General features: G+C 36.9%; 1 protein-coding gene across 2 annotated transcripts in view; it reads left to right on the forward strand.

The window, feature by feature from the left end:
* The window catches only part of ADAM32 (ADAM metallopeptidase domain 32), a 164,252-nt gene extending 148,835 nt beyond the window's left edge, over window positions 1-15,417 (forward strand). Inside the window, exons 20-25 of one of the 2 annotated variants that reach the window (XM_021942239.2) lie at window positions 1,750-1,788; window positions 5,181-5,219; window positions 6,660-6,698; window positions 11,684-11,722; window positions 14,106-14,144; window positions 15,293-15,417. In XM_021942239.2, the coding sequence (XP_021797931.2) occupies window positions 1,750-1,788; window positions 5,181-5,219; window positions 6,660-6,698; window positions 11,684-11,722; window positions 14,106-14,144; window positions 15,293-15,299 (202 nt within the window). In that variant the 3' untranslated portion in view covers window positions 15,300-15,417. The remainder of the gene's footprint in view (window positions 1-1,749; window positions 1,789-5,180; window positions 5,220-6,659; window positions 6,699-11,683; window positions 11,723-14,105; window positions 14,145-15,292) is intronic. The other variant, XM_021942240.2, reaches the window with a different exon arrangement.
* The last annotated feature ends 9,212 nt before the right edge of the window (window positions 15,418-24,629 follow it).

The following is a 24,629-nucleotide window of genomic DNA, read 5'->3' on the forward strand; positions in this document are numbered from 1 at the left end:
TTTTGTTCTGTGGTATTCTGCCCTGTGAACCCTAGCTTCCTTTCCCTTCCTAGGACCCCAATTCTCTCACCTCAAGCAGAGAGACTACTGAGATTTGCCTCAGTTTCCCTCACTGCACTACAGCTTGAAAACTCTCCCTAGACAATAAGAAGACTCAATCACAGAACTCACCTTGTTTCCTTCTCTCAAAGTTCACTGTACTGCACTGTCTAGTAGCCAATGTGTGAAATCAATTGTTTCATACATTTTGTTTGTATTTTTGGACATTCTGGCAGGAGGGTAAATTTAGTCTTACTCCATCTTGGCCAGAATTAGAAGTATGCTTTTAGTATTTGCAACTTTCACATATTTTTAATCTCTGCATCTCACATTCTGATTAATTTTCTTAGCTCACTCTTTTATTTCTCTACTTTTTCTTTCCTGTCTGTCCTGGTTTAGACTTATGGATTCCATTCCTGCAAAGATCTCTATGAGGAGTCTAAATATTCTCAGATTAAAGCGTTTTTTAAGCAAATCATTTGTAGCACTTGCTGCATGAATTCATGTGTTAGTGTAGTGTTGACATTAACTCTTAGTGGTTTGTAATGATAGACTCTTTTATTGTCAGTGTCTTTGATGTTTCCCATGAGAATTCTGTGTGTGCTGTATTATGAAGACATATATGTAGGTTGTTGTATTAGTCTGTTTTCATACTGCTATACAGAACTGCCCAAGACTGGGTAATTTATAAAGGAAAGAGGTTTAATTGACTCACAGTTTAGCATGACTGGGAAGGCCTCAGGAAACCTACAATCATGGCAGAAGGCGAAGGGGAAGCAAGGCACCTTCTTCACAAGGTGGCAGGAGGGAGAAGTACCAAGCAGAGGGGGAAGAACCTCTTATAAAACCGTCAGATCTCATGAGAACTCACTCACTATCACTAGAAAGGCATGGGGGAAACTACTACCAAGATTCAATTACTTCCACCTGGTCTCTCTCGATGCGTGGGGATTATGGGGATTAGAATTTAAGGTAAGATTTGGGTGGGGACACGAAGCCTAACCATACCAGTTGTTTAGTTTTTTCTTTCTTAAAGAAAAAATATTTTTAAAAATTTACCATGCATGGTGTTCAAGAATTTGTGGGGGTGTGAACCGGGGTCCTAAAACTGCACTTTTTGGACACTTGGGAGTCCTACTTCTCTTCTTGATGCATTTTTTCTCTCTGTTTATGCATATTTCCCTCTTGCATTCCAAAAGTCACTGGTCAGAAATTTTATTATTCCTGTTTCATTGGTCCCTTCTGGCTCCTGGTTTAGTTAAAGAGTTCACTTACAGCATCTCTGCGTCCGAAGGCCTGGGGCTTTAGCTCCTTCTAAGTCAGTGCTATTAAAACTCTGGCCTCAGAGGTAGTCTTTTCTTTAAAAATGAATTAAAAACCAAAAGTTGGATTTTGAAGGTCAGGATCAGACATTTAAGGTCACATCTATATTCTGTGTTTAGAAGGGATCAGAAAAAGCAAATTTGGGTGTTTTTGATACTCTCCTCATTGCAGGATTTGAAATGTGCTCTTCTCATTGATGAGGTATATGAGTAAATGAAAATGTTATTTATTTCCATCTGTGTTCATTGACCTTTGGACAATATTTTATTTAGTAATAATTAGTCTTATAAGGAGAAAATACTGATTATAAAATGGACCGATTTTCATTCATGAAGTTGGCAAGTTTTCTTAGTACTAACATGAGACATTTTCAATTTTGTTTTTTAGATCTAAATCGGAAGGTAGCACTCAGACATATGCCAGCCAGTAAGTAGATTAGAAGGTGTTTTTAAGATACATGTTGAAAATTAAGAATTAATTGATAATTCACAATTTATTTCTCAATTTTTTTTGAACATCAATTGGTAAAGCAATGCACTGAAATCCAGACTGCTAATATATAGTCTAATTTAGTTTCTAATAAATTAGTCCTTTCTTCATTTAATGAATGTTTACTGGAAGTCTCTTCTGAGGAAACAAGGAATAAAATAGCTGATGCTAAAATGAAATAGGACATATATAATTAGTAAAGAAAAATAATTTATAGTGCTTAGAAGTTACCCAGCTTGTGTTATAGAGCCATGTGCTGCATAATAATGTTTTGGTAAATGATAAACCACATGTATGATGGTGGTTCCATAAGATTATAATGAAGGTGAAAAATTACTGTAGCCTAGTAATGTTGTAGTCAACACAACATCAGACAGCAATGCATTACTCACTTGTTTGTGGTGATGCTAGTGTAAGCAAACCTACTGTGCAAAGCAAAATATGTAGAATTCTCATGAGACAATCAATGCTACTTAACCTTACAAAAAAAAAAAAAAGGCACTAACGGTGGTAATGCCAACAGCCAAAGCAATCTAAAGAAATACAGGTAATTGAAAAACCTCAAAAAAATGCTTAGGATCTGCATAGAGGTTGAAAAACAAATGGAATCCATTAAACAATAAATAAAGGAGCTGAAAAAAGATTTTCTTATTTTTAAATTGTTTAGGGAAATCACTCAGAATACAACATAAACAGAATAATAACATATAAAAGACCAGTTAAGAAACAAAAGAATTCAGAGACAGAAAATTTAGAGTGGGGAAGAGTCAATATTTGAAGAAATAAGGTCTCGGACTTTTACAAAATTGAAGATGGGTAGTTAAGTGTCAGGGAATATGGAGTCCAGTTCACAGACTGTTAGAAAATAGTGAGAACTGAAGTTATAGTTAAAAAATATGAATAGGGGCTGTGTGTGTTGGGTCATGCCTGTAATCCCAGCACTTTGGGAGGCTGAGGTGTGTGGAGCACCTGAAAATTAAAAATTAAAAAAGTAGCCAGGCATGGTGGCATGAGCTTGTGATCCCAGCTACTTGGGAGGCTGAGGTGGGAGGATTGCTTTAGCTTAGGAGTTCAAGACTGCAGTGAGCCATGATCACCAGTGAGCTCCAGAAAAAAAAGAAAAAAGAAAAAAAAAAGAAATAAAATAAACATAAGTAGGATGAATAGGGACAAAATGCAATTTATTGATGATTAAAAGAACAGAACGATTAGGTCAATGTAATTGGCTCTCCCAAACCCATAATTATTGTAGAAATTTATACATCTAGATTCATGACTTCTGTCACAATCTATAAAATTCCATCCATTTGTTGTTTACCCAAGCAGTACACTAATTCAGTCATGAGTCGCTTAACACAAGGATACATTCTGAGAAATGCACTGTTAGGTGATTGTGTTATTGTGTGAACATCACAGAGTGTACTTACAAAATCCTAGATGGTATAGCCTAATACATACCTAGGTTATATCCTATAACCTTATATATATAAGCCTGTACAGCATGTTATCATATGGAGTACTGTAAGCAACTGTAACTGATTGGCTATTTATGTATTGAAACAGAAAAGGTACTGTAAAAATATGATATAAAAGATAAAAAATGATATGTCTGTATAGGGCACTTACAATGAATGGAACTTGCAGGACTAGAAGTTGCTCCGGGTGAGTCAGTGAGTGGTGAGTGAATGTGCAGGCCGAGGATGTTACTGAGTCCTACTATAAACTGTATAAACACTGTGCACTTAGGCTACATTAAATTTACTTAAAAATTTATTTCTTCAATAATAAATTAACCTTACGTTTTACTATAACTTTTCAAATTGATAAACTTTTTAATTTTATAAAACTTTTTGACTTTTGTCATAACAGCTCAAAAACAAACACACTGTACAAATTTCTTTCTTTATATCTTTATCAGCTTTTTGGTCTTAATTATTTTTTCTTTTTAAACTTTTTTGTTAAAAACTAAGACACAAACAAACACATTAGCCTTGGCCTATGCAGGGTCAAGACAACCAATATTACTGTCTTGCATCTCCACATCTTGTCCTGTGGGAGATCTTCAGAAGCGATGATAGACCTTGAGCTGTCATCATGTTATCGGCCAGGATAACAATGCCACCCTCCGGATATGTCTTGAAGGACCTGCTTGAGGTTGTTTTACAGTTAACTTTTTTTTTTCTTTAAATAAGCAAAAGGAGTACACTCTAAAATAGTGATAAAAAAGGATAGTATAGGCCTGGCGTGGTGGCTCACTCCTGTAATCCCAGCACTTTGGGAGGCTAAGGCGGGCGGATCACCTGAGGTCAGGAGTTCAAAACTAGCCGAGTCAACATGGTGAAACTCTGTCTCTACTATAAATAAACAAATAAATAAATAAATAAATAATAATAAAAAGTAACCAGGCGTGGTGGCACATGCCTGTAATCCCAGCTACTCAGGAGTCTGAGGCAGGAGAATAGCTTGAGCCCGGGATGCGCAGGTTGCAGCGAGACGAGATCTCGACATTGCACTCCAGCCTGGGAGACAGCGTGAGACTCCACCTCAAAAAACAAACAAACAAACAAAACGATAGGATAGTAAACACATAAACCAAAATCAGTTATTATTATCATTATCATGTATTTTGTACTGTACATAATTGTATGTGATGTACTTTCATGTGACTGGCAGCACTGTAGGTTTAGATACTTCTGAAGTCATTCAGCCTCAGCTCCTGTTTACTCTGTGAGCTCTCAGTTTTATCATTTTTATTGGCAACAGGAGAGTCTTTGCTGTGAGCCTCAGTTGTGTATCAAATGTTTGTGTGTGTGATTTTTTTTTCAGTACTCCTCTATGCAAGGAATGGAAAGGGAAAATTGTTGTGCCAGCTCACTCTGCTAGATTGCCTAGGGGGCAGTATAGGTTTTAATTTACAAAATACTGTCTTTTTTTTTTTTTTTTAACAATGAATAAAAAAACCAAAAGTTGGGGTATGAAGGTGAGAATCATTCAAAGTCAAATCTATGTTCTATGTTTAGAAATAGCTAATCTGTGTTTTTTCTGAACAAATCTATATTCTATGTTCAGAAAAAGCAAATCTGTGTTTTGTGGATACTCTCCTCATTGCAGGATTCGAAATGTGCCCTTCTTATGGATGAGGTATGGGGTAGATGAAAATGTTATTTATTTGCATCTATGTTCAGTGACCTTTGGACATCATTTTATTTATCAGTAGTTAATCTTTTAAAGAGATAATACTAATTATAAAATGGCCTGATTTTCATTCATGAAGTTGGCAAGTTTTCTTAGTGCTAACTTGAGACATCGCTTTCAATTTTTTTTTTTAGATCCATCTCAGAAGGCAGCACTCAGACATATGCCAGCCGGTAAGTAGGTTAGAAGATGCTTTTAAGATACATGTTGAAAATTAAGAATTTATTGATAATTCGCAATTTATTTCTAAATATTTTTGAACAATGTCAATTGGTAAAGCAATGCACTAAAATCCAGATTGCTAAGATACAGTCAAATTTAGTTTCTAATAAATTAGTCCTTTCTTTAATAAATGTTTACTGAAGTCTCTTCTGAGGAAACAAGGAATAAAATAGCTGATTCTAAAATGAGATAGGATATATATAATTAGTACAGAAAAAGAATGTATAGGGCCTAGAAGTTACCCAGCTGGTGTTACAGAGCCGTGTGCTTCATAACAATGTTTTGGTAAAGGAGAAACCACATGTATGATGGTGGTTCCATAAGATTACAAGGAAGGCAAAAATTCCTATAGCCTAGTGATGTAGCCATCACAACATCGGACAGCAATGCATTACTCACTTGTTTGTGGTGATGCTGGTGTAAACAAACCTACTGTGCTTTGCAGAAGACTCCTTGTGGAGGTCATGTTTTACCCTCCTGTGTTGATAAATTTTTACATTAACTGTTGCTCTGGAATTCATGGGAAGCATGGATTGGTGTCCTTATCCTATATGTGTGAAGAATGAAGACTCCTGTTTCTCTGTGTGATTTTTCCATCCAAATTCCTAAACCAGTTTAGGTGCTCAGGGTTCCCATGCCTCCTGGTGTTGATTTTTTATCTCTACTTCTGAAGCAGTTTCCCTAATGCATCTCTGTGTCTAGTGGCCACAGCTTTTACTATCCCTGCCTTTCAGGGCTTCCAGGTTTAGAGAAGGAGGTCAGCTTCATCTTTCTAGGAAGTCTCAACTCTTGATAAGCTGATGTGGCTTATGAAACTGAATTATGTACCCCCAAGCCATTCAGATTTACTTTGTATTTACCTTTTGCATTTTCATTTCTCTCTCTCTAACTATCACTAGAAATGGCCTTTTTTCTCGTAAAGGTTTAGTAAATAGTATGTGTTGTTTTTGCACTAGTTCTCTATGTGTAGGATAGGAGGGGAAATTACCATACCTCCCCATCAGCTCAGTCTTCTTGATATTAGTGTGGATTTTGAATCACAAGCTATAGCAATGTATTTATCAATGGACAGACTCTGAAGGCCAGAATCAGGCATTTAAAATGAAGCATATATTCTGTGCTGGAAAGTGAAAAAGAGAAAAACAAATCTGTTTTCTTGTTCCTCTGCTTAGTTGAAGATTTGAAATTTATACTTTTTATGGACATTGCATATGAATAAAAACTTTACTTGTTTGCATATGCTAATTTAGTAGTCTTTTGAAATTATTTGTTAGTGGTGATTCTTGGTATCAAATAATTAACACAGTTTATAAAATTATCTGACATTCATTGTGGAGGCACATTTTTGTTTAGTATTAATGAGGAAGCATTATTTTTTCGCTTTCTTTTAGAACCAGATCAGAAAGCAGCAGTCAAGCTGATACTAGCAAGTAAGTTAATTAGGAGGCATTTTTAAAAGTAATAAGTATGTGTTAAAAATTGAGATGAACAAATTGATAATTAATAATGACTTGCTAACTATTAACTGAGTAGCCACAATTAGTAAAGTACTATACCTTAAAACAAGCTATTTGCTGATCTAGCAACTTGTGAGTATTTGTCTAAATAAGACAATATCTTCTTTCCTGCAGTTTAGTTAATATGTGTTGGGAGATTATTTTGGAGAAACAAAGGAAAACATTTTTGGTGAAATGTTTAGGAGCTAATTCATAAAAAGGATCTTTTTGTATTTTTTTTTCTTGGAGTACACGAAGGGGAAGTTTACCTTTTTATTTGGAGATGGTACAACTAGAAACTAATATGTATGCTGATGAATAACTGAGTGAATGCTCACATAGGTCACTTGGGAAGAATTTGTTGAAAATAAAAAAGCATCACAAAGAAACAAAAATTCCACATCTTTCATAGCCTCTCAGTATTACTAGGTTCCCCTCCATTTCCTGAAAGGTGGATGTCTTTTTATAATCATCTACTAAGTCTTTACTTCCCCGCGCTCAGCAATTGTGGGTTTTGGGTCCTTCTGCAGATACAAAATGCTTTGACGTTTTTACTGCTCCCTCTCTGAGTTATAGTTTTTATATACATTTATAGGGGGCTGGTGTTATTCTTTCTAGGTTCCTCCAAGCCCACTGCTGTTCCCAAACACATCCAAATCCACAGGGCAAACTCTAAGCTGCACAAGGAGGTTGTATGATTTCTTTTGTTCCAGAAGAAATTTACCTCTTCAATAAGAATGCCTGCATTTCTCATTTCTAATCTGTCTCATTATTCTTCTTCCTTACAGTGACACTTTGGAGTCATGAGTTCATCTTTAAAATGTTGATTTTTATTATCATGTCCATTCTTATTATTGTGACCAAGGGAGTTACCATATAGGGATCAGGCCCAGCAAGCCTCAGGGACCCTTTTCTCTTACTGTATTCTGTCATCTCAGATAATAAAGCCCATGTCTATCTTGCTCAGCATTGTATAGCTAGCATGTAGCAGAGTGCTTGGCTTGTATTATAAGTGATCAATAAATATTTGTTGAAGGAATGAATGAATGATTACCTTTGATCTTCACACAGAGGCAACTAAACAAAAACACAAACACAAAGATACATAGAAAAATCTATATACATTTGTATACATGCATGCATGCACACACATCCATATATCCATGATGATGTTGTCGCTTCCTCCATTTCTTCTTTGCTCAATATATCATCTCTCATCCTGAAACCCTGTTAACATAATTCATCTCTCCCAGGGCTCTTTACCTCCATTTGGTGAGGGGTGATAGCATCACCCACAGGAAAATGTACATTTCAATAGACATTGTTTAATTTGGAATGTTAAACCACTGGTCTAGCCTTCTGGCTTAGCGTGCACCAGGGAATCATTTTAGAATAACTATTCATTTGAATTTTGGTAACATCATTTGACATGGTGGTTGTGCTTGAGTGATATAACATCCACCATGGTTTTCATGTCATTTATTTTTTGAGTAATCTTTAACTGGTGGGACGTCAGTGGAAAGGTTGTTGAGGCCAACGAAAGCAGAGAGGTGGAATGAATTCCAGTGGAGCAGGGTATTTCCTTGACCCCTTCAGGGGAATCATGACAGGGGTGCCTCCTTTACTCAGCCGCCTGACTCCTTATCGGAGGGAGCGCGTGGGTGAGTGAGGTGGGAACTGCTGGAGTGCAGGAGTGCTGGAACCAGCCGTCCATTTCAGCCCTGGCTGGGCGGGATCAAACTCCACTCACTGGAACCCACTGCGTTCCACCACTTGGGAAGGAGCATGCAGGTGAGCAGGTGCAGGAGCCAGAGCCAGCACTTTTGGGCGCTGGCAGGAGCGAACTCTGTGCACGCCCTGCAGCAGCATCCATGCGGAGTGCCTGTGACTCCCAAAACCCCAGGGGCGTGTTACAGTGCTCTTTTAGCTTAGATGGCTTAAGCGTTAACAGCTCAGTAGGCCCTCTGCCTTTTCTAGTGAGGCGGCTGCTCTCTGCCAGTGAGGGCAAAGGGACAGTGTGACAGCCTTTTGAATCCACACTTGTGGCTCCCAAACTCTTGTTGCATGAATGAATTGAAAGATGATAAATATGAGGAATTTCATTGAATAATGAAAGTGGCTCTCAGCGGGAAGGAGAGCTGAAAAGGGAATGGGCAGGAAATCTTCCCCTCAAGTCCAGGCACCTTGGGCTGGACTCTTCTCTGAAGTTATGCCATCAAACTGTCCCTCTGAAGTCTAGCCGCTTCTCTCTGACCTCCAGCTGTAGTCCCCGACAAGACATCCAGCTGCCTCTCCTCTCTGCCAGCTGAGTCTGGGGTCTTTATAGGCCCAGAACGGGCGGGGTGGGGCCGTGGGTGGTTTAGGAAAAGGCGACATTTGAGAAGGAAAACAGGGATAGAAGTTCTCTCTTTGGGCTGTGGTTTCAGGCTTTTCAGCTTGAGGGTGGCACTTTCGCCAGAGACCCACCCTTCTCTGCCTAGAATTTCTCTGCCATCTGTTTCCATCACCAGTATGGGTCACATTAGTACCACTTTAGTGTAATTATTTTAAATGTCTAAATTCTTTCAATATTTCCAGTCTTTTCCTAAGCAACCCAGAAGAATCTTTGAGAATTTATCAGCAAACTCTAAACATTACTCTCCTATATTATTGTCATTTGGCTTTTAGCTTCTTCTAGGTTTTTACCTACAGAATCCTACCCTCCATTATTATTATTATTATCATCATTATCATTTTTATATTAAATTAATACCTGCTAGGATCTTAAAACATGTTTATCAGTGGCTTTGCTCTCACTATTTATTGTTGAATCCACTGATTTTTCATTATGGGCCTAGTTTCCTTTTTTCTCAAGTACAACCCTTTTAGTTTCAGTTTAGAGATTCTGTATTATCAACATTTTGTGTTAAATGCCTGAACATGCTTTTTTTATTCCACACTCAATTTTGAATGATAGCTCAAATGGTTTCTCCTAGCTGAGAAGGACTTTTCTGCAAGTGTCTTGTAATATTCTGTTGTTGTAATGTGCCATGTACGGTCATTGATGAGACCTTAGTTGTCAGTATCATTATTTATTCCCCTCTCAATTAATGTGTTTTTTTCTAGGTGGCTTCTAAGATTTCCTTTTTTTCTTGAATGTTTTGTTATTTTATGATTATATGTTCTGATAGAATTTGTTATTATTTATCCAGCTCTGGATTCAGTATAGTATTTAGATATCAGGACTCAGGTCGTTAAATCTAAAAAATTAATTCAGTCATTATGTCTTCAATTATTGACTCTTTCTCATTCTTTCTCTTTTCTTCGTTAGAAATGATTATATTTAGGAGGGTCTTCTCATTTTAACCTCCATGTTTCTTTCCTTTTTTTTTTTTTTTTTTTTTTTTGGTGGGGTTTTTTTTTTTTTCCCTCCTTTTTTTTTTCTTTTTTTTTTTTTTTTTTTTTTTGAGGTGGAGTCTTGCTCCATTGCCCAGGCTGGAATGCAGTGGTGTGATCTCAGCTCACGGCAACCTCCATCTCCTGGGTTCGAGCAATTCCCTACCTCAGCCTACCGAGTAACTGGGATTACAGGCACCTGCCACCATGCCTGGCTAATTTTTATATTTTTAGTAGAGACAGGGTTTCACCATCTTGGCCGGGCTGGTCTTGAACTCCTGACCTCATGATCCACTCGCCTCGGCCTCCCAAAGTACTGTGAATACAGGCATGAGCCACCACACCCGGCATTAACTGGGGTCTTCATGTGTTACGCCTTTCTACGTCTCTATCTGACATTGTTTCACTTCCTTATATCAGTTTCCAAATCCTCCATTTTCTTAATAGCTATTTTTTTTTGCCTCATTCCTGCCTTGATTTGTGTGGAGATCCTAAATATTTCTATTTTGGAGATTTTTATATTATCTGTTGATCTTGATGTGTGAATTTTTGTTTTGCAATTTAGATTGATAAGTCCACCCTCAAGGGCAGTGATTGTTCTCATGGAAATTCTGCATGCCCTGAGTTGTAGAGGCATGCATTGGGAGGATGAGGGTATTTCAGGTTTGCTTCTCCTGGGGCATGAATGTCATAATGTTTTCCATTACGGGTAGTGGAACTGAGCAGTTGAGGTCTGCATTGCATGGTGCAGGCCTGTGATTCCTGCATCTCTAGATAATCCTTTTCTTTTCACTTGGCTGAGAAAATTTGCTAGTTGTGTTCTGAAGTGCAGTGGTCATAGCTTTTATTATTTTCATTAAAGACTACCAGGCTTGGAAAACAGCTCCATTCCAGCTTTCTAACATGTCAAGATCCATGCCCTCAACTCCTTCCAAGCTAGTGTTAATGAAAACCACATCTTTTAGGGTATAAGTAATTCAGCTTTAGCTCTTGTTTTCCCTCTGAGCTTCTAATTTCTTTATTTTTTTTTAAATGATAGAAGGAAAACACTTTGTGACTGTCAGTCTTAGTTATGTATATGTTTTTGTTTTCTTCAGCTTTTCTCTATGTATCTAACAGAAAGGATAAGTTTTCCTATTAGTCCAGTCTGCCAAACTGGTCAGAAGTAAATGTAAGTTTTAATTTACAAACTGCTGCAATTTGTGTATTAACAAATACAAAACTAACTTGGAGGCTGAAGGACAGGTTTAGACATTTACAGTTAAATTTATATTAACTTCAAAGTCATTTGAAAAACCTGCTATCTTGATACTATTCTCTACTAGAGAATTTACATTTTGTACCATATGTTGCATTTGGTGTTTGAGTAAAAAAGAGTGCTATTTATTTGCATGCTCCAAATATTTAAATAATTAGTTTTGGTGCTGTAAAATGGCCTGCTTTTCATTCTCAAAGTAGGCACGCTCTTAGTGTTGACTTTTAGATAGTATTTAAAATTTATTTTTGACAATATTTAATAGATATTGTTTTTAATTTATTTTTAGATCCAAATCAGAAGATAGTACCCAAGCATATACTAGCAGGTAAGCAAGATAGAAAGTGTTACTTATAAATAAGTATGTTGAAAATTCAGAATGAAAAAGTTGATAATTCACAAATAATTGCTCAACATTTTTTGAGCAGCCACAATTGATAAAGTCTACACCAAACCCAACTTATTAATATTTCCCATTCTAGAACAAGCATTAAATTCCATTAATCCTTTTTCTTCAATTGACTAAATTTTTATTGATTACCTACTCTTGCGGTACATAAGAAATAAGCTAGCAGAATTTAATAAGAGAATTTATAATTACTTTGTGAAACTAAATCATAAGCTGAACATTTTGCATCCTTTATTCTGGGATACACAAAGGGGAAATAGTACTTTTTCAGGTTGCATTTACACCCACAAAAACTCAATGTGAACAACTGAGTGAATGATTATTTCCACTTAGGAAGAGTTAGGAGACAGTATTACAAACACACTAAAATTCTACATTTCCCACAGACCCTCAATGTGCCACACATGTGTTAACAAGGGTTCTCTGAATTTGTTTAGAGAAGCTTTTCGTTTCCTACACCCCACAGTTGTGGCTTTGTGATCCTTCTGAAGTTATCAAATATTTACTGCTATGTTCGTCATGGTTTCTCCATTGTAGAGTTTTCATTTTCTTGTATTGCCTAGTATTTTTCCTTATAGTGACCTCTTTGAGTTACATTCAACCCACTGCTATTCCAAAATATCCTTTATACACATAGGTTAAATTTTCTAGGCTACACCACAACATTGTTTAGTTTCTATTTTCCCTAATGAAGGCACCCCATCCATTAGGAAAGCTACAGTATTTCTGTCTCCTCTATCCTTTCTGTTGTTCTTGGATGTCTCCTAGCATAAGCACCCTTTTACAGACATCAGTTACTTTCCCTAAGTTATGTTTGGTCTCCATTCTCTGTCACTGTCTCCAAGGGAGTTGTAATAAAGTGCTCAAACACTGCAATTCTCCCAATCTTCTGCTCACCTGGAAGCATTGCTCTCCTTTTAGGCTCTGAAATCACTTGATGGTCATGTCCATGTTTATTTTCCTTACCTATTTATAGGTAGCATCTTGCAGGGTTAATGCTCAACAAATACTTGCTTAACGAATGAGTGGTTACTCTTGAAGTTCACATGCGCACATATAATTCTTAGTGGTGTTACTACTCTAATTGTCCCCTTACATGATCTCTCCTCATAAAATATGCCATAATCATATCATAATCATCCTCTTTAAAAGTAATCAATTCAACTAGATTGAGGGATAGACAAGGGCATCATCTATAGGATAATACACACTGGATTTGGGGAGTATAATTTGGAATGTTAACCTGTTATTCTAACTTTGTGTTTAGCATACCCAGAAAGGTATTCTGTGATTATTCTTTCATTTAAATTTAGTAGGCTAAGCAGACATAATTGCTGTCCTTTACTGTTGTAGCATTCACTGTATTTTCTTGTATTTCTGTTCCTTTTACATTTATATTTTTAGTACTTTTGTTGCCATTGGGAAGCCAGTGGGAGATGTTGGTAGAGCCAATTCCTTGGGTAAATACAGTGAAACAATATATACATTTTTTAAAGCCAGAAATTTAATGGGTATATATGTCAGTAGACTCATACGTCTATAAATACAAATCTTTATTGGTTTGGGAGATAACTAATTATATTAAATAAGAATGTTTCATGGTCAGAGTTGTAGGAAAAATCAACACTAAGTTTTGAAGATATCAAAGAGCAAAGGTAGGGAAAGGACGGGAGAAGTGAAATTATACATTATCACTGAAGACTCTCAATCATATTGTATTGTCTTCTCTGTGAATTAATCTTGATTAATTTGTCTTCGGTTCATTATTTTTCTCTCCCATTCTTTTAGTTGGGGGATTAGAAATAAGGAATCTGTGGATATAAAAATGGAAAAGACTGGATGTGGTGGCTCACATGACAAAATGCTATAATCCCAGCATTTTGGGAAGCCAAGGTGGGAGGACTGGAGTTCCTCCAATTAGAAGGTCAGGAGTTCAAGACCAGCCTGGGCAGCAAACTGAAATCCCATTTCTACAAAGAAATAGAAAAAATTGGCTAGGCATGTTGGTGCATGCTTGTAGCCTTAGATATTTGGGATGTTGAGGCAGGAGGACATTTGAGTCCCCAGGAGGTTGAGGCTGTGGTGAGCCACAATCATATTCCTGCCCTCTAACCTGGGTGACAAAGTGAAACTCTATCTCTAAAAAAAGAAAATGGAAAAGAGGTAGAAATTTGGCAAATACTTCTTTTTTAGTACAACTTTGAAGGGAAAGAGGAAGAAATTGCCATAACAAATAAATACAACATAACTTTGACAGGTTGTATTATAACAACCTAAAAATGTTGTTTCCTTATTTACTTAGATCCAAATCACAGGAAAGTACCCAAACACAAAGCAGTAGGTAAGTATATTAGAAGGTATTTCTTAAAAATGAATACATGTATGAAATTAAAATAAAATTCAGAATACACAATTAATTCCTAAGTATGGATTGGGTAGATGAATTGGTTAAAGTACTGCACCAATAAATAATCTATCTTTCTTTTATTCTTTTTGTTTGTTTGTTTTTGACAGAGTCTTGCTCTGTTGACCAGGCTAGTGCAATGGTGTGATCTCAGCTCACTGCAACCTCTGTCTCCCGTGTTCAAGTGATTCTCCTGCCTCAGCCTCCTGAGTAGCTGGGATTACAGGCTTGTGCCACCATGCCCACCTAATTTTTGTATTTTTAGTAGAGACGGGGTTTTGCCATGTTGGCCAGGCTGGTCTTGAACTCCTAACCTCAGGTGATCTGCCCCTACTCAGCCTCCCAAAGTGCTTGGATTACAGGCGTGAGCCATCATGTCCAGCCTAAATGACCTATGTTCAAATGACCAATCTTTACTAATCTTGTTACTAATGAGTATTTAAATAACTTAGTTTGGTTTTTTTTGTTTTCAGTTTAGTAAAGTTCTCTTAAGTTTATTGAGAACTTGCTCTTGTTGATAGACTAGAATTAAAGAGTTGTACCTAATAAGATGGAAGATCTGTAAATTTGTTTATAAAACAAATCTGTAATTGTGACCATTTTATTCATTAGGCAGCATAGGCTACACTGCTTCAGGTCTATGAACTTCCAAAGACCAAAAGGCCAAAATACTGTTACACACACATACACGCACGCGCGCACACACACACACACACACACAATAATTGGCTGCAAGGTATGCAAAAAGGAAAATTAATGTGAATTTAAATGTCTAAAATATGTAAATACATTAACTTAATTGTTAAATTCATAAACATTTCATTTTATATGAAATAGTTTTAATTTTTTCATTTGCAAGTACTTCTGATTAAATATGATGGTTCCTCAGAAATCAGAGAAAAGCACAAAGTAAATAAGTGGCTCGTGGTCAAATAATTTCACAGGCAAAATTGTAAACATCCTTTCAATAATTCTTTTTTTGGTGCCACATGAATTTTCCACTTGGCAGTACCCCAGCTGCTTGTACAGTGGGAGGGAGTTTGCTGTCAGTACTTTGAGCACGTGTTTTTTGTTCTCTTCTACAGTAACTAGTGGTTCCTTCAGAAGGCAACGGATAACATCGAGAGTCTCGCTAAGAAATGAAAATTCTGTCGTTCCTTCCGTGGTCACAGCTGAAAGAAACAATAAATTGAGTGTGGATCAATTTGCATGCCAGTGTGTTCATTTTTTTTTCTTCCCTTTCCTTTACCCCCGGCGACCACAGTTTTGCAGCTGCAGGGCCCTTAATTGAAAACAGTCCTCCAAACTCATCTCAGCTGTCCCCATCCCCACCTGACTCTGCACGAGCTCTTCCCAATTGTCTTCTCTGCAGCTCTTCCACGACTCCTGCCCCTGTGCCCCCCGCCCCATGCCACCCCCTTTGTTGTACTGCCTGGGGCCCCAGAATCTGGGCAGTGTACCGTGTTCCTCCTTCTGGTCCTTCTCATGGGATTTGGCTGACTGCACACAGGTCCAATATATCCAGATAGCTGCCCTCCTCATCCTCCCCATGACCCCGGTCTGGGCTTCTGAGGGAGGACTGTTTGTTTCAGGGATTGTAACTTCCCATCCAGGCCTTTCCCTCTACCCCCGCCCGCCCACCTTTCTCTTGTCCCTTGGCCAAGTGACCCACAAGGTCAAGCCCAGAAGACAGAGAGGCAGCTTCTGAAGGACCCTTAGGCATAGGTCTTAAAGGCAAATATGATTCCCTTATTAGAGTTTGGTATGAGGCTTGAAAAAATGATTAGAGAAAGGTTCTCTCATTTTCCATTTTCTGAAATAATCTGAAAAAATTGTTTAGATTTTCAGTTAAATGTTTGTCAAAATTCACCAGTGAAGCTCTCTGGGACTGGAGTTTTTTTTTTTTTTTTTTTTTTGGCGAGGGCAAGATTTTAAATTACAGATTCAATTTATTTAATAGAGAACTATTCAGATTTTCCATTTATTGTTGGGATAGGTTTTTTTCAGACACTGTATTTTTTTTTAAAAAAGTTTATCCATTTTATTTAATGATTAGACTTGTGGCCTAATGTTGTTTATAATATTCTTTTTTATGTCTGTAGGATCTATAGTTATGTCCCCTCTTTCATTCCTTAAAATAGTAAGGTTTTTTTTCCTCTCATCAGTCTTGTGAAGAGTTTATCTACTTAATTAATTTAAGAATCTCTCCAGAACTGCTCTTGACTTTGTTATTTTTCCCTATTACATCTCTGTTTTCTATTTCGTTGATTACACATTTTATTAATTTGCTTTCTTTTACCTTCTTCAGGTGAAAGTTTAGATCATTGATTTTAAATCTTCTTTTCTAATGCATTTAAAAGTATAAGTTTGTCCTATGTACATTTTTAGCTGCATTCCACATATTTTATGTTGTGTCTTCATTGTATTTCAGGTCAAAATATTTTCAAATTTTTATTTTGATTTCTATTTTGAGTTATAGGTTATGTAGAAGCCTGTTTAAATCCAAATATTGGTGTTTTTTAGCTCATTTTTTCCTTATTGATTTCTCAATGGTGACTAGAGAACATATTTAAGGTGTAATCTCAATTTTTGAAATTATTTTCTTGAGTTGGTTAAGCCTATGATATACTTTGTTGAATGTTCTGTGTGTACTAAATATATACATGTGTATTTTGTAGTTGCTGAGTATATAGATGTTAATTAAGTCATTTGTTGATAGTGTTCTTGAACTCTTGTTTTTTCCTCTTGTTCTATCAATTCTTGAGAGAGACGTGTTGAAATTGCCAACTGTCGTGTTTTATTATTGTTGTTATGTTACTTGTTTTAGACATGTTAATTGCGTTTCATGTATTTTGGAGTTATATTTTAGTGCATGCATCTTTAGGACTGTTATGTTTTCCTAATGAATTGGCTCTTTATCATTATGCGATTCACGTTGTTGTCTCTAGTAATACTCTTAATTTCGAATTCTGATTTTGTGATAGTAATATTGCCATGCAGCTTTTTTTTTATTGGCAGCTTTTTAAGTTAGTCTTTTCACGGAGTATCTTTTTTCATTCTTTTACTTCCATTGCATATTTCCTTATATTTAAGGTGTATCTGATGTACAGAGTATGCAGTTGGTTCTTGTATTTAAAAAAAAATCCAGTCTGACAATGTTTTAAAATTGGAATGCTTAAAAGCATTCATATCTGTTTATTTTTGTTTATAATTGACACATAATTGTACATATTTATGGCATAAGTGTGATGTTTCAATATGTATGTATATTGCATAAAAAATAAAATGAGTATATTTAGTGTATTTATCTCCTCATATATTTATCATCTCTTTACAGTAAGAACATTCAGAATCCTCTCATCTAGCTGTTTGGAAATACAATTTGTCCTCCATATCTACAGGTTCCACATCCATGGGTTTCCAGGTTTCTATGTTTTGCCATAAATGACAGATTTCTTTTTTATGGCTGAGTACTATTCCATTATGTATATATATGACATTTTCTCTATCCTTGCATCAATTGATAAACACTAAGGTTTACTCTATATCTTGGCTATCTTGAATAGTGTTTCCATAAACAGAGGAGTGGTGTCTCTTCTTTATTGACTCATTAGTTGTTCAGGAGCATTTTGATTAATTTGCATATATTTGTAAAGTTTCCTAGTTTTACACCATCATGGTCAGAAAACATTACTTGACATGATTTCAGTTGTTAATTTGTTAAGACTTGTTTTGTGGCCTAATATATTATCTAACTTGGAGAATGTTTTATGTGCTGATAAGAATGTGTATTCTGCAGCTATTGGAGGGAATGTTCTGTGAATGTCTGTGGGGTCCAGAGTTGGTATGTTGGTCTAGAGTTACAGTTTAAATTCAATGTTTCTTTGTTGACTTTCTGTTTGGATGATCTGTCCTTTGACATAAGTAGGATTTCAAAACCCTTTACTATTAAGGTATTGCAGTCAATTTCTCCCCTTAAATTAATTAATATTTGCTTTATATATTTTGGTGCTCCAATTGTATGTGCTTATATATTTGTGATTGTATATCCTTTTGCTGAATTGACCCCTTTATTATGTAATGACCTTCTGTGTGTCCTTTTTTATGGTTTTAAATTCCAGTTCTATTTTATCTAAGTATAGCTACTCCTTCTCTCTTTTGGTTTCCATTTGCATGGAATATCCTTCTCCATCCCTTCGCTTTCAGTTGTTTGTGTCCTTACCAGTGAAGTGAGTCTCTTGCAGGCAGCATATAGTTGCATCTTCTTTTTTAATCTATTCAGCCATTCTGTGTCTTTAATTGGAGAATGTAATCCATTTACATTCAAGATAAGGTCCTACTACTGCCATTTTGTCAATTTTTTCAAATGGTTTTATAGTTCCTTCCTTCCTTGCTCTCTTACAGTCCTCCTTTGTGATTGAATGATTTTCTCTAAGAGGACATTTTGATTTCATGCTTTTTATTTTTTTGTGTATTTACTTTGTGGTTACCAGGAGGCTGAACAAAAAATCTTAGCGATACAATAAGTTATTTCAAGTTGAAAACAATTTAACTTTGATCTAAATAAAACAAAGACTGTATATTTTAACTCCACCCCCCCTTACATTACATTCTGAATTTCTGATGTCACAGTTTACATCTTTTTATATCACATGTCCCTTAACAAATTAATATAATTTTTTGATAGTTTTGACTTTTAACTTTTATACTAAATGTATAAGTGATTTACAGTCCATCATTACAGTATTAGAGTATTCTGAACTTGACTGTGTACTTATTTTAGCAGTGAGTGTTATACTTTCATATGTTTTTGTGTTACTATTAGTGTCCTTTTCTTTTGACTTGAAGAACTCCCTAGGTGTTTCTTGTAAGGCATTATCTAGTGATGATACATACCCTCAGCTTTTTTTTTTTGTTTGGGAAAATTTCTCACCTTCATTTCTGAAGAAATCTCTGCAGTATAAAGCATTAATTGACATTTTGTTTTTTTCTTCAGCACTTTGAATATATCATTCAATTCTCTCCTGGCTCATTTCTGCTGAGAAATCTGCTGATGGTCGTATTGGAACGTCTTTGTATTTAATCTGTTTTTTATCACTTGATGTTCTAGAATTTTTATTCACCTTTGATTTTTGATAGCTTAACTATTATATGTCTTGATGAATTCCTCTTTGGGTTGAATTTGATTGAGATGTCTGTGCTTCTTGCATCTGGGTATTGGTATTTTCTCTAGATTAGGGAAGTTTTCAGCCATTTTTCTTTGTATATGCATTCTGGCCCCTTTTCTCTTTATTCTCTTTCTGAAACTCCTACTGTGCAAAAGCTTGGTCCTATATGTCCATATACTTTCTTTATTCTTTTTGATCATTTGAATGGATAATTTCAAAGGCTCTGTCTTCCATCTCACTGATTCTTTCTTCTATTTGATCAATTCTGCTATTAAAAATTTGTTTTAAATTTTTCAACTCAGTCCTATTCTCTACCTCTAGGATTTCTTTTTTTTGTTTTGTTTTGGTTTTATTTGTCAATCTTGCTTTTTCCATGTTATTGTTTTCCAAATTTCATTTAATTTTTCTCTATATATATTCTTGTAGTTCACCAAACTTCTTTATGAGTGTTACTATGAATTGGCATTCATTTCATAGCTGTTCATATTTTTGGGGTTTGTCATTGGAGCTTTATTAGTTTCTTTTAAAGGTGTTATGATTCCGTGATTTTTTGTACTTCTCTTATCCTTACATTGTTGTCTGTACCTTTGAGGAGAGATTCATGTCTTCTGGTCTTACATGTGTTCTTTGCCAGGCATAGAGCTCCACTTATTACCTAGTCTGTGATTCTGAAAGGGCTAGCCGGTTGTGACACCAGAGAGGTAAGACTTGTTGTGGGTTTTCAAGTTGCCTGGGCTGCTGCTGTTGCTCCAGTATCAGAGGTGGCTACTATCTGAGCTCCAGTGACTGGTGAGACCACTGGCTGGGCTCTGCTATTAGGCAGAGCTGCTGGCCAAGTACTCTAATGGCTTCTGATCAGGCTGGTCACAAGATTTATTCCCTGGCTGGGCAATTTTGCTATTTGCTATCTGAATTTGGACAGGGCTTCAGGTGTGTTCTGAGGTTAGGTGGTGTTGCTACTCTGGAGAGGAAGGATCTGAGGCTATGGTCCCTAACTATGTGTGATTGAGGATTGCTTCCTTCTTTGGCTGGAGCTGTGGGATGAACCTTTAGCTGAGTTGAGTGGCTGTTTGACCTCAAGCAGGACTAGCTCCTACATTTCTCCAAATGCATACATACAGGTGGGAGTCTCCCTGCCTGGGTGGTGTCTTTGGGAGAACTTTTTGACTTTGCAGAGCCACTGCTTGCCTACTTGCCTTCCTGGGTCAAGCTGTTATAGCCTCTATGCTTCTCTGAGAACCATGGAGGTGGAAATATCCCTGCTGAGGCAGGGTCTTTGGGTGGGTTTTTTGGTTGTGTGAAGCCACTGCTTACTTTCCCGGTTAAAGCCAGTGTAGCTCTCTTGCTAGCCTGAGGTCCTTGGAGGTTGGAGTCTTCCTGCCTTGGTGGGGTTATTGGGCAAGCTGTTTGGCTGTGTGGAGCCACTGCTTACCTTCCTAGGTCAAAGTGGTATAACCTCTATTTCTCTGAGATCTGCAAAAGCGTGAGTCTGTTGGATTGGGTGGGATAATTGCTCTGGCTTTTTGGCTGTGTGTAGCTACTGTCTGCCTTCCTTGGCCAAGCGAGTGTGGTCTTTTTGTTTCTGAGATCCATGGCAGTGGCAGTCTCTCTGCCTTTGTGGGGTTATTGGGATGGGTGCTGAGACTGGGCAGGGAAACAACCAGTCTAGGAGCTGAAGCTAGACTGTGCTTCCTTCCATGCCTCTAAAGGTGGCTAACGCAGTTTTGCATATGTGCTATGGGACTGGCTGATATCTGATGGAGCACCACAGTTGGCAAAGATGCGGAGGTACCACCAGGATCCATGTGCTAGTTGCTTTCTTTGTTTCTAACTGACCCCCAGGCATTCAAGTCATGTCATTTCCTCTAGTGTTCTCTCTGAAGTGAGTCCCAAGTGGGTGTTTTGAGAAGTGTCTTGGTATGCTAGAGAAGCTGGATGTCTGCCTCCTATTCTCTTTTTTCTCCTGTAGAAACTGTGAGCTTAGGGAAATCCTCTCTGTCTGGTGCCATGCCAATTTGGGGGGCCAGGTGGGAGCATGGAGTGAGAATGTTCCTCTTACCCTTCCAATTCAGACTTTGTTCAGTTTTACATATCATGCCGGTGTCTCCAGCTTGTTTTCAGGTGTTGGAGTTTTCCAGTCTGTGGATGTTGCTGGTTAAATATTGTTGTGGGGCAAGTGGGTAGTGGAGTTCAAGACTTCTTACTTCACCAACCATCTTGCTGACATCACTCCTAGTATTTATATTTAAATTAATTTCTGATATTATTGATTTTAAATCTACCAGTTTCTATTTTTCTTTTTCTCTCATCTTTTTTATTATTTTGCTTTTTCCTTCTTTATTTATTTCAGGTTAATTGAGCACTAATCTGATTTTTTTCCGTTCTATGGGCTTTGTAGCTCATTATTAATAATATTTGGTGTTTCCTCCAGAGATTACAGTATGGATTCTTAATGTATCAAAGTCTACCTTGAATTAATATTATCCTACTTACCACACAACAAAAGAATTTTATATCAGTATGATTCCTATTACTTCCTTCTACCCTTCGTATTATTACATTTAAATCTATGTGTGTTGTAAATTCTGACATATTGCTATTATTTTTACTTGAAACAGTCAGTAGTGCTTTGAAAAAGTTTACATAGTCTTTTACATTTACCCCATGTTTATTCTTGCTGGTGCTCTTGATTTCTTCTACTTTTTTTTTTTTTTATTATACTTTAAGTTCTAGGGTACATGTGCACAACATGCAGGTTTGTTACATATGTATACATGTGCCATGTTGGTGTGCTGCACCCATTAACTCGTCATTTACATTAGGTATATCTCCTATTGCTATCCCTCCCTCTGACCCCCTCCCCACAATAGGACCCAGTGTGTGATGCTCCCCTTCCTGTGTCCAAGTGATCTTATTGTTCAATTCCCACCTATGAGTGAGAACACGTGGTATTTGGTTTTCTGTTCTTGTGATAGTTTGCTATGAATGATGGTTTCCAGCTGTATCCATGTCCCTACAAAGGAGACAAACTCATCCTTCTTTGTGGCTGCATAGTATTCCATGATGTATATGTGCCACATTTTCTTAATCCAGTCTGTCACTGATGGACATTTGGGTTGATTCCAAGTCTTTGCTATTGTGAATAGTGCCACAATAAACATACATGTGCATGTGTCTTTATAGCAGCATGACTTATAATCCTTTGGGTATATCCCCATTAGTGGGATGGCTGGGTCAAATGGTATTTCTAGTTCTAGATCCTTGAGGAATCGCCACACTGTTTTCCACAATGGCTGAACTAGTTTACAGTCCCACCAACAGTGTAAAAGTGTTCCTATTTCTCCACATCCTCTACAGCACCTGTTGTTTCCTGATTTTTTAATGATTGCCATTTAACTGGTGTGAGATGGTATCTCATTGTGGTTTTGATTTGGATTTATCTGATGACGAGTGATGATGAGCATTTTTTCATGTGTCTCTTGGCTGTATGAATGTCTTCTTTTGAAAAGTGTCTGTTCATATCCTTTGCCCACTTTTTGATGGGGTTGTTTGTTTTTTTCTTGTAAATTTGATTGAGTTCCTTATAGGTTCTGGATATTAGCCCTTTGTCAGATGAGTAGATTGCAAACATTTTCTCCCATTCTGTAGGTTGCCTGTTCACTCTGATGGTAGTTTCTTTTGCTGTGCAGAAGCTCTTTAGTTTAATTAGATCCCATTTGTCAATTTTGGCTTTTGTTGCCATTGCTTTTGGTGTTTTAGAGATGAAGTCCTTGCCCATGCCTATGTCCTGAATGGTATTCTCTAGGTTTTCTTCTAGGGTTTTTATGGTTTTAGGTCTAACATTTAAGTCTCTAATCCATCTTGAATTAATTTTCATATAAGGAGTAAGGAAAGGATCGAGTTTCAGCTTTCTACTTATGGCTAGCCAATTTTCCCAGCAATATTTATTAAATAGGGAATCCTCTCCCCATTCCTTGTTTTTGTCAGGTTTGTCAAAGATCAGATGGCTGTCAATGTGTGGTATTATTTCTGAGGGCTCTGTTCTGTTCCATTGGTCTATATCTCTGTTTTGATACTAGTACCATGCTGTTTTGGTTACTGCAGCCTTGTAGTATAGTTTGAAGTCAGGTAGCGTGATGCCTCCAGCTTTGTTCTTTTGACTTAGGATTGTCTTGGCAATGCGGGGTCTTTTTTGGTTCTGTATGAACTTTAAAGCAGTTTTTTCTAATTCTGTGAAGAAACTCATTGGTAGCTTGATGGGGATGGCATTGAATCTATAAATTACCTTGGGCAGTATGGCCATTTTCACAATATTGATTCTTCCTATCCATGAGCATGGTATGTTCTTCCATTTGTTTGTGTCCTCTTTCATTTAACTGAGCAGTGGCTTGTAGTTCTCCTTGAAGAGGTCCTTTACATCCCTTGTAAGTTGGATTCCTAGGTATTTTATTCTCTTTGAAGCTATTGTGAATGGGAGTTCATTCATGATTTGGCTCTCTGTTTGTCTGTTACTGGTGTATAAGAATACTTGTGATTTTTGTACATTGATTTTGTATCCTGAGACTTTGCTGAAGTTGCTTATCAGCTTAAGGAGATTTTGGGCTGAGACAATGAGATTTTTAAAATATACAGTCATGTCATCTGCAAACATGGACAATTTGACTTCTTCCTTTCCTAACTGAATACCCTTGATTTCTTTCTCTTGCCTGATTGCCCTAGCCAGAACTTCCAACACTATGTTTAATAGGAGTGTTGAGAGAGGGCATCCCTGTCTTGTGCCAGTCTTTAAGGGGCATGCTTCCAGTTTTTGCCCATTCAGTATGATATTGGCTGTGGGTTTGTCATATATAGCTCTTATTATTTTGAGATACATTCCATCAATACTGAATTTATTGAGAGTTTTTAGCATGAAGGGCTGTTGAGTTTTGTCAAAGGTCTTTTCTGCATCTATTGAGATAGCCATGTGGTTTTTGTCTTTGGTTCTGTTTATATGCTAGATGACGTTTATTGATTTGCATATATTGAACCAGCCTTGCATCCCAGGGATGAAGGCCACTTGATCATGTTGGATAAACTTTTTGATGTGCCGCTGGATTCGGTTTGCCAATATTTTATTGAGAATTTTTGCATTGATGTTCATCAGGTATATTGGTCTAAAATTCTCTTTTTTTGTTGTATCTCTGCCAGGCTGTGGTATCAGGATGATGTTGGCCTCGTAAAATGAGTTAGGGAGGATTCCCTCTTTTTCTATTGA

This window comes from Papio anubis, chromosome 8, assembly GCF_008728515.1.
Source record: "Papio anubis isolate 15944 chromosome 8, Panubis1.0, whole genome shotgun sequence".
Classification (NCBI taxonomy): Eukaryota; Metazoa; Chordata; class Mammalia; order Primates; family Cercopithecidae; genus Papio; species Papio anubis.